The 17,578-nt window shown below is 43.4% G+C and overlaps 1 protein-coding gene across 2 annotated transcripts in view; it reads right to left on the reverse strand.

The window, feature by feature from the left end:
- Positions 1-13,353: 13,353 nt before the first annotated feature.
- Bulli (regulator of MON1-CCZ1 complex protein bulli) overlaps positions 13,354-17,578 on the reverse strand; it is a 36,118-nt gene continuing 31,893 nt past the window's right edge. For both annotated transcript variants that reach the window (XM_045728579.2, XM_045728580.2), the window contains one exon: positions 13,354-14,998. In XM_045728579.2, the coding sequence (XP_045584535.1) occupies positions 14,919-14,998 (80 nt within the window). In that variant the 3' untranslated portion in view covers positions 13,354-14,918. The remainder of the gene's footprint in view (positions 14,999-17,578) is intronic.

Below are 17,578 nucleotides of genomic sequence, written 5' to 3' on the forward strand. Positions count from 1 at the left end.
GAGGTTGTGGTAGGTTGTGGCAGGTGGTGTGTGGGAGGTTGTGGCAGGTGGTGTGTGGGAGGTTGTGGCAGGTGGTGTGTGGGAGGTTGTGGCAGGTGGCCTGTGGGAGGTTGTGGCAGGTAGCCTGTGGGCTCTTGTGAGAGCTAGTCATGTGAACTCATAAGTCTTTTAATAACACAAAAGAGGGAGGAGGCTGTTTGGTTTTTATTGGCGGCGAAAGAATTCTCCTTATAACAACCTTCATCCTGGGCATAACCGAGGTTGTGGCCTATAATTTAAGAAATAGCTTATAAGGGTATATATAGATTTGCACTATCACACGTAGGAAAATATCAGTGGGTAACAGTGAAATCTAAATTCATATTGAGAGTTCGAGGTCATCAAGTCAGAAAAACATTGGGTGTATTAGTCATTTCAGGCGCTTAACGCTCCTGGTGAAGGACTATTGTTTAACACCACTGTTGAGACGGGGTGTTGGCTTCTTTCACACTCCATTGTATTTATTTCTTGGTAAAAACAAAGATACTAATAGGAAAACTCTTTATGGGTCGAGGTTCTCAAGAAGAATAACAAGACAAGCAGGGGACCCCAAGACCCTGGTAAAGTATACCTGGTTGATACCTGGTTGATGGGGTTCTGGGAGTTCTCCTACTCCCCAAGCCCGGCCCGAAGCTAAGCTTGACTTGTGAGAGTTTGGTCCACTAAGCTGTTGCTTGGAGCGGCCCGCAGGCCCACAAACCTACCACAGTCCGGTTGGTCTGGCACTCCTTGGAGAAAACAATCTAGTTTCCTCTTGAAGATGTCCACGGTTGTTTGGACCTGACCTGACTACATTAAGTCCATCCATTACGTGTTAAAATTACATTCTCCAATACTTCTTATCTGACGAGAATCAGGGTTATGCACTACACCAACCAGCATACCGTTCACCTTAACCACAAACTTTACAGATATGGATAAAAATATGGAGACATGCAGCAGTTGGCATCTCCTTGTATTATAGGGACGTTGAAAACTACGTGCAAACTTAACATAACATAATCTCAGCATAACACACTTCCAAATCCCTGATATTTGACCTTTCCCTGTTGCTCCCTACGCTCCCCTTCCCCAATTACCTTCCTCCTACCCTCATTCCACCTTCTATAAGTAGAAACACGCTTTTTATGTATTCATGTAGTTTCTGTGTAAATTTCATAAGCCTCATTCATTCCTACACAATTTTTGTTTCATACTCTTCCTTACTAGCCGTAAATCCCCGCAGTGTCAGAGATTATAGACCTCTTCTATCGCACTTCATGAAAGTGTCACATATTTCACAATTGGTGTGGCATGTGTGGTATACAGGGAGCTCTTATTCACATCACCAAAGGCAGGTTTTTATGTTGGTCAACCTAGCGAACGTCGCTGATGATTTTCATTTGATGTGGGCATCAGGAGACAGATGTAATTACTTAAGTGCAACTACCTAGTTGTAATTACAGTATGAGATCTACGCTCGTGGTGTCTCGTCTTCCCAGTACTCTTTGTCATATAACACTTTGACACTACTGGCGGTTTTAGCATGTACCATTTTCTTACTTGGTCCAACCGTCTGCCACTCTGTTTACAAAAGATAACTTTCTTATATTTGTTCGGTACAGTTTCAAATGTAAATATAATAGAGCCCAATAGGCTTAGGAACCAGTACTCTAGTTGATTGACAATTGAGTTACGGGACCAAAGAGGCCAAGCTCAACCCCTGCAAGCACAATTAGGTGAGTACACACACACACACACACACACACACACACACACACACACACACACACACACACACACACACACACACACACACACACACACACACGCACACGCACACACACACACACACACGAGTATGTTATTGGCCTTAATGGGATTTTGACTGGTATAATGAAAAACGGATGGGTCATATTCCATCAAGTATAATGACAGTGTACAATGAGCGTGTAGCTATTAAGAGATAATGCGGCCGCCCTTCTCTTGTTGAAATGATAGCAAAAAGTAGTCTGGGAGCTTAGGGCTGGGCCTCCCACTTGCCCTTCCTAATACTAAATATATCGCATGTGTATGCTAGCGACACAAGTATACCAATGTTCTGAAATCCTGAAATATAAAAGCAGTGAAAATGTATGTATCTTGACTAATTATTATCGGCGGGGGTATGTTTGGTGGGTCGGTGTAGCCTCGTATGATAGATGCGTTTTAAATCATTGTTATGCACCCCATACCCACCCTGTGGGTGGTAGTAGATAGGGCTACATAAGCACATGATGGGCTCAAAAACTGAACCCCAAAATTCATTTAGATAAGAAAGATAACATTTAGATAGCTTACTATATGCGGTGAGGTAGTTTCATAATTGATTTGCTTAATATACACACCGCCCTCTCTCCATCTTTAAATATTACAATCACCCACAGTTACTACCTACAATTCGCAAATTAAGGACATTAGGCTACAATTTCTGGTAGCAGATCACTTTGAGTTAAATATTTACACATTTCTTGAAGATTTGCTACATGCGGTAAAGCGTACTCAAATACATGCTTGCCACGCGATGAGATCGGCCTGCTGCTTATTTTAGTTCCATAAGGATGCTGGTTGACGGGTCTATGGCGTGTGTTCATATCAACTATGACATTTATGAGTATATAAGGTCATATTCCAGAAGGAGTACAGGAAGGCTGCAGACATGACGCCTGTCTACGCCCTTCCTGTAATAACTGTCCAAGTACGTTTATTGAGACAATAAAAATACATCTCAAAGGGATAGAGTAGCTTAGGCTATTTCTATCCTCTCCATAATAACTGTTCTTGTCCCTTTAAATCCGCTGATTTTATACCTCGTGCCACGGCTGAGTTTTTTGTGAAATATAAAGCTGGCCACGATGAGGGTGTTGGTGTAGCATGATTGACAGTTTGGCGGGTGCAAATTTTTTTTTTTGCGGCAGGGGGCGGGGACATTTTTTTTTCTCAAACTTCCTCAAAACTCTCTCAATTTTGTTTTTGCTTAATCTACACGGTAAATGCTTCAACGTTTCCGTAATGGGTTAACATCGTAACATGCGCACAAAAAAAAAATCATAAATTGAAAATGTCAATTTTCAAATGATCCTTTACAAATGTAAAATGTCACCAATTGTATTGGTTTTCATTATGGTCTGAGAATGCAATATGAACTTCATTTTGTAAACAAAAAACAAATTGATGATTTTGTAAACAAAAGCATCAATGTGCCCTTTCCAACACGCGCCAATATTAGACGCAAAAAGGTAAACAATATTATTATATAGACGCAAATATTATATTTGCGTCTATAATATTAGCTTATTAGACGCAAAACTCCAGAGTTTTTGTGTTTATACAAAAAAACAAAACAACAGGATTGTAGAACAAAGAACTTTGCACATAATGTGTGAAAATTGTGAGAATCGATCAGAAACTGAATTAAAACGGATTTTACAAAATTGAAATTCTTCTTCATGGAGAAAACTGAAGATGAAGTTCGTGACAATGAATATGGTAGTTCTAATTTATGAATTATCTTGTAGGTTTTTATTATATATTGCTTGACATTCGTACTCGAATATGTGAAAGTTGTAGAACAATATCTTGTGAAATGAAGTCATGAAAAATGATAAAAAATCACATATTTACTAAATATATACATATAATTGTTATTAAATATATTTAAAACATTTCACAAGTATATTTTGTTGTCATTGACTTTAATATCACTTGTATTGCTTATTGCATTGTATTGTACTGCATGTATTGATGTATAATTGGCATATTCTGAGACAGTGTCAGGGAGTGTGAGAGGTGGGGTGAGGGAGTGTGAGAGGTGGGGTGAGGGAGTGTGAGAGGTGGGGTGAGGGAGTGTGAGAGGTGGGGTGAGGGAGTGTGAGAGGTGGGGTGAGGGAGTATGAGAGGTGGGGTAAGGGAGTGTGAGAGGTGAGGTGAGGGTGTGATGTATGAGGTGGCAGCCCATCACCCGCTAATCTCCGCCTTTCTCGTATTGTACGGCATCCAACATTATTTCTCTCTTATGTTTAGCTTTCTTCTCGTGAATATAAACGTGAAAAGGGTGAATATTGGGATGCAATAGCGCGTCACAACCCATCCTCTCGCTGTGACAGACACGCAGTCACTGACTGGGGTCTGGGCTCATAATTTCATAAAGCCGTGCTGCTGGTCGACTAGGAAGAGTTGCCATCGAGCAAAAGTATGAGTTTATAAACGTATTTTTTCGATCTTATTGCATAAAATCCGACTGTTAATCCGTGCCCCGGCCAGATTTTTTGCAAAAATAATCGTATAAAATCGATTTTTTAACATATCGGGATGAACTTTGCACGACTCTGATATTAACAGATTTACCCGAGTTGAGTTTACCTAAGGGCCACTAATACTAGTGGCCTCGATGAGGACAGGAAGCAGGCAATTTGTCAGAGATCCCTCCATTTGCCCTGGTGATCTTTTCCAGCTGTATTTTAATTAAAACCCAACAGAGTTGGCTTTTACGGCTTCGGCGGGTAGGTAGTTCCACGGGTTTATAACCTTGTGGGTGAAAAAGCATCTGCTGTTTTCTGTCCTACATTGTGGCTCGTTGAGCTTGAACCCGTTGCTCCTCGTTCGTGTTACTTCTGACCTTTTGAAGAAATTGTCCGGATCTACAGCCTCCAAATTGTTCAGTATTTTAAAGGTTTCGATAAGATGTGTCCTTTCATGCCTGGTCTGTGTTGTTAGCCCTGTGGCCCTCAACCGTTCCTGATACGAGAGATGACTTCGCTCTGGTATGTGTTTTGTTGCCCGGTGTTGCACCTTCTCCAGAGCAGCTGTCTTTCTGAAGATGAGGTCTCCATGCCTGGATGCCCCCACATCCAGGTGGGGGCGCACCACAGACTTATACAGTTGAACGGCTACTTTCTTGTCCTTGAGGGTAAAGGTACGCTTGAGTATTCCCAGGGTTTGGTTTGCTTTTTTTTATTGCCGACTTGCACATTACGTTACATTTGCTATGCAATTTTTTGTGAATGATGGATTTTGACTCCAAGGTCCCTCTCTTCGTCAATCTGTTGTAAGGTAGTTCTGTCAATTTGATAGTTGTGACGTGAATTTTTGTGTCCCACATGCAAGGTGGGGCGCATTTATCGACATTAAAATGCATTTGCCAGTCATCTGACCATTTGTGGAGTTCGTGTAGATCTCTTTGTAAGATCTCATTATCATCTTCACATCCCACTTTACCATAGATCTTAGTGTCATCTGCAAATTTGATGATGTGGTTTGTAATGTTCTTATCTATGTCATTGATGTATATGACAAAAAGGGTCGGCCCCAAAATGAACCCCTGTGGCACACCACTTACCACATTTCCCCAGTCAGATTCATTCCCATTTAGCACGACCCTTTGTTTTATTTGGTTTAACCATTGTCTTATCCTTTTCCGCATTCTCCCATTTATTCCATGTGCCTGTAATTTCCTTGCTAGTCTCTCATGTGGTACCTTGTCAAAAGCTTTAGCAAAGTCTATGTAAGCTACAATACCGGAAGTCCTTTGTCTAAATAGCCGGTTACTGTTTCCAGAAATATGAAGAGGTTAGTAAGGCAGGATCTATTTTTAACAAACCCATGTTGCGTTGATTTTACAAGATTGTTCTCTGTAAGATGTTGTAAGATTCCATCCCTTAAGATTCTCTCCGTGAGCTTGCAGATGTGTGATGTCGAGCTGATCGGAAGGTAGTTTCTGCCGAGCTCTTTCTGCCTTTTTTGAAAATAGGGGTAACATTTGTAGATTTCCAATCCAGAGGAACTTTATTGATTGTCGTGCTGGACGTTATGTCGCTTATCATTGTAAATAACAAGATAATGACTAATGAACTGAGTGTATATAAACTCTTGCACCGTATAGTTGTAACTGATGGTGCGTGCCCTTGTTCAGTTCCCGTGTAGCAACTGGCTGCCACGATAATGTAATAAGGGGGGCCTATAACTGTATATAAGACAAAGTGGGGCAGAATGTGGCTGGCTTTGTCGACGCTGTGGGTGCCCTGAACACGGTAAGTGAGCTGACTGTTTCACTCTCTGAGGTGATATCTGCGCTCAGTGTGCTGGAGGTAGTAGACGCAGATACATCAGTAGTGTTGGCAGTGATGTAGCATAGGAAAGGTTAATGATCACTAAGAGTCTTCTTCCTGTCTGGTCGCGAGGGTAATTAATGTAATCACGGTTCCACAGCGCGGTAACTGAAATAAAGGAGACCAAATTAGCACCTAACTGATTGGCGGAACGGATCTGCTTCGTGGCTGGGAGGGGAAGGGATCTGCTTCGTGGCTGGGAGGGGAAGGGATCTGCTTCGTGGCTGGGAGGGGAAGGGATCTGCTTCGTGGCTGGGAGGGGAAGGGATCTGCTTCGTGGCTGGGAGGGGAAGGGATCTGCTTCGTGGCTGGGAGGGGAAGGGATCTGCTTCGTGGCTGGGAGGGGAAGGGATCTGCTTCGTGGCTGGGAGGGGAAGGGATCTGCTTCGTGGCTGGGAGGGGAAGGGATCTGCTTCGTGGCTGGGAGGGGAAGGGATCTGCTTCGTGGCTGGGAGGGGAAGGGATCTGCTTCGTGGCTGGGAGGGGAAGGGATCTGCTTCGTTGCTGGGAGGGGAAGGGATCTGCTTCGTGGCTGGGAGGGGAAGGGATCTGCTTCGTGGCTGGGAGGGGAAGGGATCTGCTTCGTGGCTGGGAGGGGAAGGGATCTGCTTCGTGGCTGGGAGGGGAAGGGATCTGCTTCGTGGCGTGCAAGTGCATGGGGCTAAGTGCTCTTCTCTCAGTAATGGCACAAAGGATCTGGTTGCAGACTGTGGTGGCACAGTGATATTGTCATCATCCCGTTATCTTGAGGTTATCTTGAGATGATTTCGGGGCTTTAGTGTCCCCGCGGCCCGGTCCTGTTACTGACAGGCTGACTAACACCCAGGTACCTATTTTACTGCTAGGCAACAGGGGCATAGGGTGAAAGAAACTCTGCCCATTGTTTCTCGCCGGCACCTGGGATCGAACCCGGGACCACAGGATCACAAGTCCCGCGTGCTGTCTGCTCGGCCGACCGGCTCCCGTCCTTTCACATAGTACATCACATTTTCAAGTCAAAATCTGCGAACGGACAAATTACGAGGTACTATAAATCATTGCGGCTTACAAACGTTCCTGTTTTCTATGCGTGATCGATCGGTTAGGTTAGTTCCGACAGTTTCTTGACGTTGGAGACGCTCGCGAGAACGGGCTGTTGGAACGTTTTAGTACATCATCTTCTGTCCGTTGTGGCAACTGTAGAGGACGGGCTGGGTGATGAGGGTGCCCCATTCACCAAGGATCTGGGACGGAAAGAGAGGCCACTGTGGCCTCTCTCCACACGTTGTTGTTGTTTAAGATTCAGCTTCTAGGAACAAAAAGTTCCAAGCAGCACGGGCTATGGTAAGCCCGTATTGGACTTACCTGGCACAGGAGCGGGGCTGTAACTGGCTCTCCACAGGCTGCCTACTTCTATTAATCCATCTTTGGCTACTGGGAGACTCTTATCACAGTGACTGGTAATGTGGGAGAAGTGCACCAACAACTACCACGGAAGGGCGATGACGCTATATTCACCCACAGCGAGATCCGCTCTCCCTTCTGATCTGGTGAGGCCGGCCCACATTAGTAAGGAAAACGCTATCTTTCAACTTTCAAATCGAATAAATTAAGTCGATGGCAACATTGAGAAACGGAGAAAACTAACAATCTTGATAATGACATGATTTGCGGAAGCAGCTCAGAGCAGTGTATTAGTGATTCATACGTCATCGTGGGTAATGAAGGAATCTTGTCTTCTCACCCAATACATTCGGAATCTACAAACCATTAAAATTTGCATAGCTTTTAGACAAAATTAAAGCATTGTAATATTGACGTTCTTCAAGCATCGGCCTGGCAACCCGTCCACAGGCTATGTTCATTCCATGCAGGGGCCGACCCCAGAGACGCATTCATAATTTTTAACATGCTGTTCATTAAAAATAGAAATTTTCTCACTTACAAATTAATATTAGTATGTATCAGCATATTGTGCATATCTAAGGTAGGTTAGGTGTTAGGTTCTGTGGGTAATTATTTGTATTTTTAGTACATGGGTGAACCATTTACGCAGTTGTGATTCGAACAGAGGTCGTCAGCGAAGCTCTGTTCGAGAATTGTCCGAACGCCATCAGTTGCAAGTCGTGTAAAGGGTTTTTCATTCATAAACAGGGGATTTAGGGGTTGCATGTGTTGTAACAGTAGTTATGTGTACTATAGTTGCTCCAAAGTTCTCAGTAGTTTCAATGCAGGCAGTTATAGATGTGCCTGTTACTTCCACATAACTTACCCCTAAGAATGCCAGATTCCAAGAAGTTCTACGCTTTTTTGTAGAACTTCAGAAGTTTAGTATGTGCACTAAATACAATCCCAAGGTTTCCAAGAATCAATCAGGTCAGCCGAAAGATATCCAGCAAGATGGTTAACTTGGCAAGTTAGGCGAAGCGTAGAATATAAGCCGTCAGAGCACGGATCGTCGGTGAGAGGTCACGACCTCTCCGCAGTGTGCAGTCGCACCTCCACAGATCGCCAGTATCAGCTATTGATACTGGTAATGGCTCCAAAGGGCCACCACTTACGTGCTATTCATGCCCGTGCCACCTTTTGGATGGCTTAATCTTCATCAATCAATCAATCGGATCGTCGGTCAAGTTACAGCCCCGCTCCTCCCAACCAGGTAAGTCCACAACGGGCTCACCATAGCCCGTGCTACTAGTTCCTAGTAGCTGATTTTTGGAACTTTTAGTTCCTAGTAGCTGAATCTAAAACAACGGATCGTCGGATTATGGGCTATTCATGCCCGTGCTTCCTCCTAAGTGGCTTAATCGTCATCAGTCAATCGGATCGTCGTTCACCAAGGGCTGTGAAGGATTGAAGAAATTGTTTATGTAATAATCTAAGATGAGGTCTGATAAAGACCTTTTGTGCCCTCTGTAATGCTTTTGCGCTACCGCTCACAGGATGAGTATGGGGTGCACAATAAACTAGCCGCCTTCGGCGGCAACAATCAATCAAGGGCCCAGAGACACTTCAAGATGTTGCACACCAGAGATCACACATCTCCTGTGTCAGGTGTGTACTACGGGCTCACCATAGCCCATGCTGCTTGGAATTTTTTTGTTCCAAGTTGCTGAATCTATTACAACAACAACAACCAAAGATCACATTCACTCCAAAAATCTATCACTTACGGGGCTACTCATACCCGTGCCTCCTCCTAGGTGGCTTAATCTTTATCAATCAATCGGGTGGTCGTTAGTGTGACTCTAATAGTGGCTGAGTGACAGACGCTGTAGATATACCGCGGGTCTTCAACCTCATCAACATTAATCAGAGTGCATCACAACACTCACCAGACAGACACGCTGTTACACCATTGCTCGTCAAGCTTCACCTTCAAACTTCTCTATATTATATTCGTTCAAATATATATATATATATATAATAATTTGTATATATATATAAATTAACTGGAATGTACGGAACATGTTGAGAAGAGCAGGAATAGGTAATGACGGCTTGTGTGGGGTATATCACATACATTTCACAACCCCGAGGGGTGTCTTCCTCTTGGAGGGTGATGCACAGCACATGTTGGTATGGTGGTGATAGTGTGTTCACTCAGGACGAGTTATACTGCCCAATTATCTCGCCTCGCGATTTTTTGTCTTTATTTTTTCACTGGTGGGTTATAAAGCCCCCCCCACACGTCGGGCTCTAAGTTTCCCGCTAATGGATACATCAGCAGGTGGGTATAGACAGTGGAGGCCTCTCCTCGGTAAGGGATACATCAGCAGGTGGGTATAGACAGTGGAGGCCTCTCCCCGGTAAGGGATACATCAGCAGGTGGGTATAGACAGTGGAGGCCTCTCCCCGGTAAGGGATACATCAGCAGGTGGGTATAGACAGTGGAGGCCTCTCCCCGGTAAGGGATACATCAGCAGGTGGGTATAGACAGTGGAGGCCTCTCCCCGGTAAGGGATACATCAGCAGGTGGGTATAGACAGTGGAGGCCTCTCCCCGGTAAGGGATACATCAGCAGGTGGGTATAGACAGTGGAGGCCTCTCCCCGGTAAGGGATACATCAGCAGGTGGGTATAGACAGTGGAGGCCTCTCCCCGGTAAGGGATACATCAGCAGGTGGGTATAGACAGTGGAGGCCTCTCCCCGGTAAGGGATACATCAGCAGGTGGGTATAGACAGTGGAGGCCTCTCCCCGGTAAGGGATACATCAGCAGGTGGGTATAGACAGTGGAGGCCTCTCCTCGGTAAGGGATACATCAGCAGGTGGGTATAGACAGTGGAGGCCTCTCCTCGGTAAGGGATACATCAGCAGGTGGGTATAGACAGTGGAGGCCTCTCCCCGGTAAGGGATACATCAGCAGGTGGGTATAGACAGTGGAGGCCTCTCCTCGGTAAGGGATACATCAGCAGGTGGGAGATGTCACCTCACCTCCAGCCGTTTATCTCAATAATTAACGGGAGCCGTGGTGGCCGGGGCGACGTTTCTAGTGTTTTACCGGTTTGGTGGTTTCTCTGCTCTCACAACCTGGTCAGAGGCCAAGCTTCTCTTACGACCTGGTCTGAGGCCTGGCTTCTCTAGTTCATCCAGGTTATTGCTGCTTGGGGCCTGCACGCCCACATAATTGTCATAAATTCTCTGCAGGAATATATGGAGCATGTCCGTACATCAATCAAGTAACGTGTAGCACAAGTAGCAGTGTGATGCATGACGTCGGGTTCGTTCTCGTCTCAAAATCGGGAATTCCTGTTCCAATCCTGGGTGGGACAGAAATGCTTAAGTGCGTTTCCTATCACCTATTGCACCTATTCACCTAGCAGTAAAAAGGTACCCAGGAGTTAAGTCAACTTGTCCGGTTGCATCTTGGGGGGAAGGTCAATAGTTCAATCCTGGGGGGGAGGGTGAAGACCTTGGTATAAGCCTAACATGTATGTATACACTAGCTGCCTGTCCCCTGGCAAAATTAATTATTATTTAATTATTATTTGTAAAGATATTATTTTTATGCGAGTTCCTTGTTAGATTTTAGATGTAAGTTCAGATTTTGCTAACTTCATACCAGGACAGGTTGAGGGCCACTGGGCTAATAACACTGCACACCAGACATGACAAAGCTGATCTCATCAAAACAACTAAAATGCTGAACAATTTTGGAGAATGTTGCTTGATACGTGCTTGATGGGGTTCTGGGAGTTCTTCTACTCCCCAAGCCCGGGGCCAGACTCGACTTGTGAGAACTTGGTCCGCCAAGCTGTTGCTTGGAGCGGCCTGCAGGCCCACATACCCACCACAGCTCTGTTGGTCCTGCACTTCTTTTAGAAAACAATCTAGTTTTCTCTTGAAGATGTCTGCAGTTGTTGATCCGGACAACTTCTTCAAAAGGTCAGATGTTACGCAGACAAGGAGTAACGGTTTCAAGCTCAACAAGCCACAATGCAGGACAGAAAACAGGAGATGCTCTTCCACCCACAAGGGTTATAAATCCATGGAACCGCCTACCCACTGAAGCCGTAAATGCCGAAACGCGGCTGAATTTCAAGATCCAGCTCTGTACAATCAGCAGAACAAGAGGGGGAGGATGTTTGACAAGCCGCCGGCTTCAATTTCTGTTCTTGTCGAGGCCACTAGAGAGATAGTGGCCCTCAGGTAAATTCAGTAAAACAACCACCACCACAACAACCACCATTACCACTGACACCGCCACCCTCACCACCAAAAACAACGCCACGTTCACTACGACTGACACCACCATCTTCACCATTACCAGCACTTGACACCTCCATTTGTTAACTACTCTGACACTGAATAAAAATCTTTCTAATGTGTCTGTTGCTCATTTGCGTACTAATTTCCACCTGTGTCCCCTTGTTCATGTTCCACCTGTGCTAAATACTGTAGTTTGTATTTGTACACCCCTGTCTATTCCCCTGAGAATTTTATAGGTGATGATCATGTTTCCCCCTTACTCTTCTGTCTTCTAGGGACATGAGATTTAGCTCCCATAGCCTTTCCTCGTAGCTCATACCTCTCAGTTCTGGGACTAGTCTGTTGGTATACCTCTGAATCTTCTCTAACTTTGTCTTGTGTTAAACTAGGTATGGACTCCAGTCAGGAGCTGCATACTCCAGGATTAGTCTGACATAAATGGTATAAAAGGTTCTGAACGATCCTTTACACAAGTTTCTAAAGGCAGTTCTTATGTTAGCCAAGCTAGCATATGCCGCTATGATATCCTTTTGATGTGGGCTTCCGGGGACAGGTTTGGTGTGATATCAACCCCCCAGATCTTCTCTATTTGAATCCTGCAAGATTTCACCTCCCAGATGGTACCTTATGTTCAGCCTCCTGTTTCTTTCACCTAATTTCATTACTTTACACTTAACGGGATTAAACTTTAGTAGGTATTTTCTAGACCATACCATTTCTAGATCATATGTTCTCGTGTTTGAGTACATAGTATAACTGGGGTTGGGGCCATGTTAGACCAAGAAATCTGTTGAGAGGGGCTCGGGATTATTGACATGGGGGAGGCCCTCCCTAATACAGGTTAGGGAGGGCCTGTCTGTGTGAAATCCATTTGGAGAGAGAGAGAGAGAGAGAGAATTCGAAGGGAAGGCAACAAAGGATATACAGTATTAGAATTCATAACCCAGGAATATGCACATGCAATGGAGCACTTCATAAATCTCAAAAAGGAGGTGGACGAGAAATGCAAAGTAAACAAAGTAAGCAAAGTTCAATAGGCAATGCAGGAAAGAGAAGGAAATAACCAAAACAAACATAAAAAACAATAACTAGGAACAGAAGACAATAGAACAGCACTAAGGAGAATCAGAAAAAGTACACAAGAGCCAGGAAGAACATTGACAAACTAAAAGACTCAAAAGCCCCAGGTGTGGATGGAATCCAATCCAAAGTTATAACGGAACTGGCAGAAGAACTATGCCTATCGTTGAAATTACTTTTCATGAAATCTCTGGACCAAGGGATAGTCCCCCTAGATTTGAAATATGCAAATGTCACTCCTTTACTTTATTGTGTGACTTGGTATAGAGAAATCTTAATGTTTGCACTTAACATGTATGGCATTTCATGAAAAAATTTTCCCCTCTCCTATCTCCCATATAGATTTGCAGGTCTAGTAGCTTTTGACATTAAAGTCTTTATTATCATTCAAAATTAGTAAAAGGTGCAATGATAGCCCAATTGGATAGGATGAGATATATATTTTAAAGTAATTTAGTATAGTTACAAATTCTCCCAGGAATGTATTTTATGAAACTGTAGCCAATACACATACATACTTACATGTGTAGTTATGCAATGTGGTAGGAGCAGCAAGTGCTCTAAATGTGGGATCCTGTGTATGTATATAAACAGTCTTGGCTGTAATATCTTGTATGTACATGAAAAATATTTCAAGATACTGAATGTAAACTTGCAACTTTAATGTAACCTATATTATGCAACTTTAGCCAAGTAGCAAAACTGCAATGCATATCAATGTCTCTCCTGTATTTGAGGTAAATAGTTGTTCGTGCACTATCACTTATAGTACAGTATATAGTACTGTATTTATATATGGTGTCCTCTTGTCAGGGACAGGAAGCTTTCCCAGGTTGCAACCCACAACAGTTACCTAACACCCAGATACCTATTTACTGCCAGATGATTAGAGGCATTATAGGAAGGGGAAACATGCTCAAATGTTTTCATCCAGCCACAGGAATTGAACCCAGGACTTTCGCTTGTGAATTGACTGTGCTGACTACTGTTAAATTTGTAATTGACTGTGCTGACTATTGTGTTACATTTGTTATATATCCACAACGTAAGATTATGTAATACTGTATGTAAAAATAATGTTTTTTTGGTAACCAAATTTTAATGCAATACTATAATTTTGTAATTTCTCATAGGCTTTTATTCTTTTCTACCTATCTAAAAGGTTAAAGTATAATTACACATTTAACAGGTACATGGATACGTTAATTAACATGCCAATATTTAAATACTTTATGAGAGTTTGAATAACATTCAGGATTTGTCATCTGTGTATGTTGCATTGGCCAGTGTTTGATGCAACTGTTATAACCCTGTTACTTGCATCATTAACGGCCTGGTTCACACTCCTGACCAGCTTGCCAAGAACATACAGAGACGAGCCCAAGCTTAAATGGGCCCATATACATCTAGTCCTACTCAAGTCCTAACAGCACTTGGTATTATATTACAGAATGCTGTCAGGTTACAGTAGATCATTATTGTAGGATAAAATATATGGTAAAATTGTGACAGTTACAAAGTTAGAGTTGCCTCGACAGCAGTGGGATTCTTCCTCATGTCTGACAATTTTATCACATATACAGTATTATAAAAGTTAAACACTGTTCTTGCTATAAAATTTTCAGTAAAGATTTTTCTCTATGGGCGCACACATTTGTTCTGCAGCATAGCTCATGAGACTTACGACTAGGTAGAATGGAAATATAATCTGGTGTGAGATGAAGAGAAGTGATTTAGTGATCAGGAATATACAGCAACCAAGGGTACTGGAGTTGATTTTAAATTTGACATTTTACACAGATCAAACTTTTATGGATCCGAGTAACAGATACATAAATGTCACCTAAGCTCTGGTTAACAGCAAGTAAATAGTCTTTTACTTTTGTATAGAGCTAGCCCACTCTAAAATGAATTGTGTTATTCATGTCAGTCAACTAAATTCTTGGTCAGAGTTTCTTCTGGATGAAGTCTTATCCACTCTTGTCCTAGGACTGCAGGGGCCCATAGTCAGGTACTTCACCAAAGAGTTTCTTATAGTGTTCAACATAGATATCACAGTGCTCACCTGCAATAGTAGTACATGAATCAATTAATGAAAGTCACTATCTTCTAATTATCATGATTTCTGTATATTAATAACAAAAAAACAGTGTTGAATGTAATGAAATGCCATTTTCTGGGTGAGAGCCGGAAGCTTCCCGGAGCTCTTCAGGCTGATATGGATATATTAGACTTTGGCATCATTGTGAATGGAGTTCTAGGCCTACCGGGGACCACTAGCCAGAACCTGGCCCTCTCAGAGAGGCACAAGGAGCAATGACCTATAGAAATGCACATGTGGTTGTGGTTGGGGATCTGCCATCGACTGGGTCAGACACCCAGAAAGGTAGGCATCCCAAAACAAACCCCCTATTCTGGTTGAAACTACTACTGAAAGTCAAATGAGTGGACAGAACTCTTCAAATGAAAATGAGGGCTTGGTTGGCTGAAAAGAGAACAAAGTGCTGACTATGATGTAGAGAGACATCAAGATGAGCATAGACTTATTTTGTGGGTGAGGTTTCAGCTGCGAGCCCTATTGAATCTAATGGATACACAGGGGCTAATTTTGTGCGTGGCTCGTTTCATTTGGGCCTCTGCAGCGCGTCTGTTTTCTGCCACACAGTCCTCTGTTTTGACTTTGCTTTTCCAAGTTGGAGAGTCCTGAGCAAACAACTTCCAAGTATTGGTGGTGATGTCCAGGTCTTTGAAGGTCACTTTGAGGGAGTCCCTGAATCATTTCTCTGGCCCCCAACAGAATGTGCACCCTGGCATAATTCTCCATACAGCAGTTACACATACACATACATTGTGGACAAAGCAAGTCTGATCTTAACCTTTTTCAAGTTTGTAAAACACAACTACAGGTTAAAGAAAATATTCAGAGGCTCAAAGTTGCAAACACACTTTTGGAAAGTAAGTCGTTTATGAAGCCCTTAATGCAAATTTTCAAATGTATTCTTGAAGGAACCGTTTTTTTTTTTTTAATGAATGCAGATGCTCAAAGTACAGCAAACTTTGGAACACATTTGCTTATCCACAGATAAACAAATGTCTGTCTGCACAAAAGGAAATCAGACTAACATGAATACACTGCCTAGAAAGGAATATCATGCAAATCAATAAACAGTTTGGATTCGGGCTAGGAAACTTGTTTCAAACCTGCTAAGTTTTTATGCCAGATTGACTTAAATAATACAGGAAAGAGATGGATGGGTGAACAGAATATTTATTAACTTGCAAAAAGCTGACTCTCCAGTGGATGAGCAATCATTTAGTAGATAAAAATATTATGCTTAATTAGTAACAGTTTACTAATTAAGTAACAGAGAATGATTAACAAGGATCTAACAGATTGCAGTATCTTTAAGCATGACCTGGAGAGACTGAATGACTGATTTGAAACAGCTAATGGAATATAATATGGAAAATGTTATGTAATATGGAAAATGTTATGTAATAAGTCAGACATGGAATGGAATCTTTGAATGACTGTCACAAACTATACATTATCAGGGGGGAAAAAGGAGCAGGGCAAACCACACCCACCTGGGATGGAAGCAGGGGAATAGAAAGAACCAAGGTCGAAGCGACCAACACCCCTAAATCCTGGTCCCTAAAACCCAAATGGGACAGCTCCGGGGCCTTCAACTGGGCAACCAACATGGCTTGTTGAAGTAAGGAAAATCAAATATGCAATGCAGTCGCTACATGATCCCTGAGACCAACAGACAAGGAATGAGTAAAGTGCAGTACAAATGGGGAACAAGGCCCACGAGAGACTGGGTTGGTGGTGTCCCTGACCCAACAGGCACCATGACAGAGGCAGTGCAAATGATCGTTTTCCTGAGACGGGCAACGAACAACCTTCAACTTCGCACAAGGTGAGAGCGGAGTTGGAAGAAGTAGTCATTGTATGACCGAGCCCACAAGGGGTTTTCCAGGGCCTCTAGGGTGAATTAGCTCTACGAGAAGCCCGGGCACTGAGGCCAGCTAAGCCAGTAAAACCCTGTCAGGTAGCAGGCAAACTTACCACCAGTAGCAGCTATAAAACCTCAGGGGCAACAGAGGAAGACTACCAGCACAACCTAGGCTTGCCTAATAAGGGGTTAAGCAGATCTCCTCTGTCTAAACAAGGTGATAATGCAAGAGAATGAAAAGAAAATGAAAACAAAAACCCCCAAAGACACACAACAAACAAACTGGCAGTCAGAGAGAAACATCGGCCATCGCGTTGAAGTAAAGCTAACTGCGCCAGCCGCAGTGTGCCCCACCCAGCCAATACCACTCCCCTACCCGGGGCAAGACTGAAAGCCCTAGACACTCTACGTATTCCAAGAGCGAAGACAACATCAAGCGATGAAATCCTTAAATGGGGAGTGACTCCCAAATGCTTCAGGGAAGATAACCCTGACATGCAAGGGCAGTACTCACGGAGCACCTAGGGAAGGTCACTCTAGGCGCATGTACACTAAGACACCTGGCCACCACACCACACACAGCTGAAACAGCCACACAAAGCAAAAATCCAGAACAGGAACATGAGGCCTGAAGTGACTTATCAGACCACCAGCACATCAGTTTAAGAACTGTAGTGGTGGGCTGC

This window comes from Procambarus clarkii, chromosome 93 (genome assembly GCF_040958095.1).
Source record: "Procambarus clarkii isolate CNS0578487 chromosome 93, FALCON_Pclarkii_2.0, whole genome shotgun sequence".
NCBI classification, from domain to species: Eukaryota; Metazoa; Arthropoda; class Malacostraca; order Decapoda; family Cambaridae; genus Procambarus; species Procambarus clarkii.